Genomic DNA, 7,286 nt, shown 5'->3' with positions numbered 1-7,286 from the left:
GCCTAAATTGATTTCCACCAAGCCAGACCCTGTAATAGCCTCAGCAGGTTTGTGAATATGGATGAGGAAAACAGAGAAAAAATGAGCATCCTAAAATGGCCGAGGAGGCGCGATGAGATTGTAGGGAATGGCGTGTGCGTGTGTGTGTGCGTGCATGTGTGTGTGTGTTTCGCAGACCTGGAATTAAAAACGATCAAAGCCGAGCCCGCAAAGCTATTCAGGTAGATCTGATGATAACCTCCATCTCATAAAAAGATGGGCCTCAGATGAGCAATCATGCTTTTTGACAGCGACGGTGTGAGTGTGCACAACAGCGTGTGTGTGTGTCAAGTGTTTCCTGAGAGAGGTGACCTCGGGGGCGAAGAGGCTGATTGAAAAATAAGTTAATTTCCAGGCCCGATCGATGGGAGACAGGCGCTCAAATATCACGGGAAATTAAAATGCTCATAGCAGCCAGGCAGAGGCCTCTGCTCAGCAGCTGACCTGCGCTAATTAATTTCTATGTAGTTATCATTTCATTTCAGGGCTGCGGCCCGTCTCTCGCAGGGAAAGAGGTGATAAGTTCTCCTCAATTAACTAATTACACTGAGAGGGTGAATTGGCTGCTAATGTGAAAGCAGAAGGCTTTGTGAGGATGACGATGGAGCAGCTCACTGGGGCTCTGCCTCTCTGTCTGTCTGAGTATTTCCTTGTTTATTCTCTTTTTATATGCACCTTCATCACCTTCCTTTCTGGTATTGACTACAAATAATTCTAACTTCAATGTTAAAGAAGCTTCCATTGCAGGAATATCCTAATTATTTGACTGAATACACACTTTTTAAAAGGTTTTTTTGTGTGTTTTTCCCCCCAAAATGATTATATCTTAAGGATTTGAAATGAAAGGTAATAACAGTATTCATGCACTACATGTCTACATCCTGTACAGACAAACACACAGTAACACACCTGTATTCTGTCCTCTGGTAGCTCGGTCTTCATGGAGAGCATTTCTCGGGCGTATACGTCTGGATAGTGAGCTTCATTAAAAGCTTTCTCCAGCTCCTCCAGCTGATAGGAAGTGAAAATGGTTCTGCAGACAAAACAAGAGAGAATAAACACTCATTTATAATTTGAATTTCTTCATTAATGCATTTCATATTTTCATGTTATTTAAATCAGGCTAAAACTGAAATTTACTAAAATAGAGAAAAAAAACGAATTTCATTCTTAGCACTCAAATCCAAGATCTTGTAAAATGGAAAAATATTTTTTAGAATTAGCAATAAATTAAGAAATAGGACTGTCAAAAAAATTTACTATGCTTTCTTTAAGGAATACAGAAAGAAAAATGAAACATGAAACACAATTGTAATTATTCTTAACGAAAAATAGGCTATAGAAACAATGAAGTTCAAAGACAGCACAGAGAAAATCACGATGGTCTATTTCTGTAAAAAAAATCTAGGATGATTACATTTATATATATATATATATATATATATATATAAAAGCATCAAACACAGTTGTTATTTCATCGAATTAAATAATGATTTTTGCTTTGGGGTTTTATCACTGATGACACCAAACGAAAGCAGCCCACATTGGTAATAGCTTCCATATAAATCCCTAATAAATGCCACACGGAAAATAAAAAACAACCAAATTATTCAATAATCTATTCTTCCATTTGTTTAGTTTTTCTTTTACCTGTGTCGTCTTTTCTTTCTCTTCTTGCTCTGGTTCATGGAGGATTTTGAGAACTTTTGATCGCCGGACGAAAGACTCACATCATCAGAGTCTGTAAGGAAACACAGTGAACACTGCAATTAATAACAACAACAATAATAATAATAATAATAATAATAATACATGTATATATAATTTATAGGCTATCGGTGTAAAATGGTAGAAAATGTTATTTCTACTTTTCAAAACCAAATGTCCGTTTTCTAATTGTAAAATGTTTCCTGGTAATTTCTGCGTATTAATTCAGCGCATTTCTCCCAAATGAAAGAAAATATGATAAAAACTTATTTATAAAACTGACTCAATTAAGTGTGAAAAATACATTTTAGTAAGGCCTCGGCACATTTTCTACAATATTTTCCCCGTTTTGGAAAAAAAGCTTATAGTTGCATTTAAAAAGAAAACAATATTCTAACACCATTTCTTCCAAATCCATTAAACTTTCAGTCTCTAACATCATTATTATTCGACCACAGGCCGCGACACTAATTTGTTATATCTGTGTCATTTTGTGCAACACATTTCGGCCGTCCACTCATTTTTGCTCGTTCACAGTAAATAGGCCTACACGAGCTAGAAATCTGTATAAATGTTATTACAATATAATGTGAAACATTCAACAATTCTTCTCATCTCAGTTCACGTTTCCAGAGTTCAAACACTCACCGGAGCTGGCGGAGTGCTGCGCGTCCCTCTGTGAGTCCATGTGCGCCGCTCTGTGCAGCGGCTGCAGGTGCACATTTTGCGCCTCTGACAGCACCTCCAGGAAGGCAGGTTGGCTGTAAAACGAGTGTATTCCCTCTGGTCCCAGCAAACCCATACCGACCCCGAGACCTCCGTGTCCGAGGGCCGACCTGGCGGCCAGGATGTGCGCCCTGTGCGGCAGAGTCTCCAGCGGCCGCCTCGGTGCCGCCGGCGGCTCCTTGTTGAGGCCGAGCAGCTCCTGGATCCCGAAGCCGGTGCGCCGGTGCACCGTGGGGGCCATCTTCCAGACTGGAGGCGGCTGCTGGGACCCCCCGTGGTTCACGCTGGTTTGTGAGGCTGATTTCTGCTTATTCTCAGTGTCTGAAAGCACAACTCCCTCCTTCCCTGTCATGGCGATGTGGTTCCACTTTTTTTGTTTTCTACTCCCTCCAACAACAAAAAGCCAGAGTCCCTGGTGCAATGAGCTCTGTGATGCTCCTTCTTTATCTCCCAGCCCGCCTCTCTGCTGCGCTTTTTATCCAGCAGGCAACAGGCGGCAGCCAATCACAAGAGGGGAGACATTCCACACTGAAGTTTGCATCAGCTCCGTGGAGCTTTATTCTAGTGGATTACATCATTAATGGCAATTAAATGTGACAGAATAACTGGAATATTTGCACTTTGCCAAGAAATTGCTGAAGATGTGGGTGGATTGTCTGTAAGTGGCATCATCACTTCCAGCTGGTGACCACTATTAGTTTATAGTGATCTTCACTTTGAGAAACTCACATTAATATTACAGTTCATATCACTGGAGGAGAACTTTACTGACTGTTTGGGTCAAATGAGGTGAGAGTGCTTTTAAAGTAATTTTTTTTAAGAAGCACTTTCACTGTAACTCTTCCTGTTTCTGTGGCTGATCATTTGATCCAATCAACCGGATAAATCCCTCAAGTAGAAGAAAATCAGCTCAATTTGCAGCTCGTTTATTCTCATTGAGGTTGAAATTTAGTAGGGAAGAACCAAAAAATAGTCTGGAGATAAAACTCAAATTGAATCTCCCTAAAGCTGCTGTCCTCTAAAGGTTAATACTGTAGCCTATTTAAGCCTATTTATCCTATATAATTACAATGATGTAAGTGTAAACCCATTTTAATATGAAAACTACTTATTTTATGAAAATAAAGTTGTTTTTTATACTTATATATATATAACTATTAAAAAGACATTAAAAAGAAATATATATATAAGGAAAAAAAAGAAAAAATAAGCAGTTTCATTTATTATTTCTGCCCTTAAAAATAGCGTCACCACAAAATGTCTCTATTATGACAGTAAAAGGCAGCATGTGGTTAAAAATACGAGTAATCTGATTACACCTCAGTGCAGTTCAGTAACTCAGTTTTTCTGAAGGCCTGTTTTCATATTCTCCAACATGCCTACAACAATTAAGGCTAAACCGTTAAAAAAGATTTCCTTTGGTCAAATTAAAAGAAACACTCATAAACCCACATGAGCCAATTTCTCAATCAGTTAATTAATCAATTCAGCTTCTTATTAGAGACAACAAACTGATTGATCCGTTACCAGACTGGAGCCCTAACGTCCCATATAACCCACACTCATTTGCATTATTCTAATTAGGTTTGCGCACTATAAAGGTTTTGTCTTTGGTGGCAGTCTGCTCATCTGTTGATTGGTTATTACGCGTTTTTTGTATTATCTGACGGGTCGCATGAGGAAGAATACAATACAATATCCCAGTTCAGGGTATTTAGGGCACACCGGGGTGGCAATTAAATACGAGACAAACAGAGTGCAATACAACAGATTTATTTACCTCCTGAGGTCCTTTTTTTTGTTGTTGTTGTTGTTTGAGGTCTGATATCAAACTCAAAAAGCTGTGACACCGTGTGAAAGCGTTGCACAATGTTTCTGCGCATAAATCCGATTTTGAAAGTAAAAGCGAAGACATTTGGGATGTCAGGGGAAATCATCCGCAGCTTCTCCCTCCGCACTCATTTATCACAGTATGAACCTGCAGCTCAAATTCAAACCCACTCAATTGTGAAATGAAGTGAAAATACTCTCGTATTCCCCCTGTTTCCACAAACCTTAATCCTCTCTAATCAGCTATTATTCAATTATTGCGCAGTTTCAATCGTTCGGAGACAATTTGCGGCACACTTTTCGGACATCTGGACTGGATAATTACGCAGAGGAGAGTTTATGGAGATGAGTGGACGCGCACGATGGAAGCGGAGATAACAGTCGCTATGAATGGGACATGTGGCGGTGAATAAATAAATAACTCGGTGGTTCCGGTGGGACTGTTTGGCAGCAGTGCGTCAGGCTGTCAGTGGCGGTCAAACCCACCACAGATTTAGTGCTGGTTTGTAATCTGAGATGTGATCAAGAGATGTGGCATCACCCCGGTTGTGTAACACTGCAACTCCATTTCCCTGCAGCCAAAGACACTACAGGCCTCAATATAAGGGGGGATAAAATACAAATAAGGATGTTTTATTGTTTTACTAAAGGAGTTTTTACTGGCACTTATGTTTGTTTCTTAGATATTGCTTTAGTAAATGATTTAGCCTTTATTCACTGGGATGGAAAGATGTAAAATAAAAAGAAAGAAGTGTCACTTATTTGTTTCAAAAACAAACAGAGGAAAAAGAACTCCAGGGTGAAAGAAAGAGGAGTGAAACGACTTAAATTACCTTCAGCATCTCATGAGAAGCTATTAGAGAGACATTTCATTAGAGGTGAATGAAGAGATCAATGCCACACCAATAGCTATGCTAATGAGGTTTCTGCATTATACACACGTGCAGGGTGATGTCCATGAATCACATCCTTCCACTTACATCAGGATGCGGCTAGAAACACATTTTTGCATCACAATAAGCATCACATCATCTCTCTGCCTCTGCACACAAATCACCTGAGTTCAAGGTTCATCACTGTATTATTAGACAGTTCTCTGTGATCAGAAAGACACAGAATCTGAGCTCAGCACGGAGAGAAGAGGGCACAATGAAATGATCCACAGGAAGATGTGAATATTAATTACTGTGATTGAGATATTTGCTGCAAAGGAATTAAAAATTATAATAGGACCTACTGACAGGCTTTTATTCCTTTTTTTATTTCAATTCTTGTGTAAAAACGTTAATTTAATCCCTGTTTGAGTATACAATTGTTGGTTCTATGCTTCATAAATGTCACATTTGGTTATTCAGCTATAAATGTTTTTTTCTTTATTTTCTAATATCAAATTTTCATAAATTGTTTAAAATAGTTTCAGTCAACACATCCCACGTACTAGCAACTAAACTAAATTTCTGGAAATTGTATTATCCTGTTATATTTAATATGTGTAGTTAATGTAATCAATTGGGTATTCTTTTATTGGTTAGTATAATGAAAAATGTACTTTCAGTATCGCAACTATTATCACTGATTATCAACTAAATAAATTCATCATTCAGATATATATGAATTATTAAGTTCTTCAAGGTTGATTTCAAGTAAAATATTGATTAAAATAAATGTCAGTGTTACAGTCCTGGTGAAGTAAATGGGTGTTGATCGCTCCACTTTACTGTAATACACTACAATAAGTGTATACAAAACATATAATATTTTCACACTACAATCCTTAGCACTCAATTCTGATTTACTGGTCGAATCAGATTTTTCTTTCATTTTGCTGTATACATTTTCTTTGAAGGTCCAGTGTCCATAGGTAGGTGTTCATTTAATCACCTTTTTTTCTACAGATGCTGCGGATTGTCTTCCACGGAGTCCGCCATGTTTCTACAGCAGCCCAGAAGGGACAAACCAAACACTGGCTGTAGATACGGCCTTTCATGATTTTCTTTCTTTTCAGCCCATTCTCATTCCCAGGTTGTCAAATTTAGACGCAAGCGGTGTTCAGTTAGTTGCAAAATTTCACCACTAGAAGCTACTAAATCCTACACACTGGTCCTTTAAAATGTGTCACGGTCCTGCATAATCTGTGCAGGTGGGCCACAACGGCACATGGGCACTAGAGACTTCCGCTGGCCCTCCATTAACTTGAATGGGGGTAAAATGATTTATTTGTTGAATGTTATTGAACTGAATGGATCAAATTCTGATTGTGTAAAAAACGTATCCACCGTTTTACAGCCACTTCTTTCACATTGTAACCTTATGGGAAAACATCTTTTTGGGCCAGTGTGCATCACATTATGGACACCACTGCTGTAATTACATGGTTTGGCTACTATGTGAAATTGGCTTCAAAGCCTGGCGCTCTTCCTGCGGGCTTGGCTCAAACACTGATACTGTTATCATTTTATAGATAAAGGTTTATTTGTTTAAATATAGTTTATTTTGTTTTTGCCACCTGTTTTGTGGTTATGTGACAAGTCGTTTTCATTTTTGTTCTCACCAAAGCATCTTTCTGTCAGCTATATTAAAAATACAGCAACAATGTCTTTGCACAAAGAAAACACAACAGCTCTGCACCAGCAACTGAAATAAATGATGCCAATTTTCAGACCTGAAAGTCTGAACCATGGGCAGGGCTCAGCTCCACACACACACACACACACACACAGTGTAGACTGACACCACAGCAGAGAAGCCACGGTGCCATTTTCTCGAGTAGACAACAATTCAAGTATAAAGCAGTAAAACAAAAGAAGTAATATTTCCATCTGCTTTGTTTATGTTACAAACATACCCAAACATTTAAAAATTTTAAACCATAAAAATAAAAAAACTTTGGTGGGGGAGTGGGGACTTAGCCTTGCTACTTACTGTACGTTCAGACCAAAAGCGTCAAAAGCGGACAGTACGCCAAAGCCGCCCTGTCCACCCCG

At 38.7% G+C, this 7,286-nt stretch overlaps 2 protein-coding genes across 2 annotated transcripts in view; both read right to left on the bottom strand.

Moving 5' to 3' along the window:
• Positions 1-2,854, bottom strand: part of LOC118340523 (visual system homeobox 2-like) — a 3,937-nt gene extending 1,083 nt beyond the window's left edge. Inside the window, exons 1-3 of the mRNA XM_035678550.1 lie at positions 2,395-2,854; positions 1,690-1,780; positions 949-1,072 (exon numbers count right to left, since the gene is read on the bottom strand). Coding sequence (XP_035534443.1) covers positions 949-1,072; positions 1,690-1,780; positions 2,395-2,824 — 645 coding nt within the window. The 5' untranslated portion in view covers positions 2,825-2,854. The remainder of the gene's footprint in view (positions 1-948; positions 1,073-1,689; positions 1,781-2,394) is intronic.
• Positions 1-7,286, bottom strand: part of acss1 (acyl-CoA synthetase short chain family member 1) — a 27,443-nt gene that overhangs the window by 10,953 nt on the left and 9,204 nt on the right. The gene's annotated exons all lie outside the window — the stretch shown is intronic.

Source organism: Morone saxatilis, unplaced genomic scaffold (genome assembly GCF_004916995.1).
Source record: "Morone saxatilis isolate NCDOM2014 unplaced genomic scaffold, NCSU_SB_2.0 Contig7, whole genome shotgun sequence".
NCBI lineage: Eukaryota > Metazoa > Chordata > Actinopteri > Moronidae > Morone > Morone saxatilis.
The sequence above is the reverse complement of the archived record's forward strand: the minus strand, read 5'-3'. Positions and strand labels throughout refer to the sequence as shown.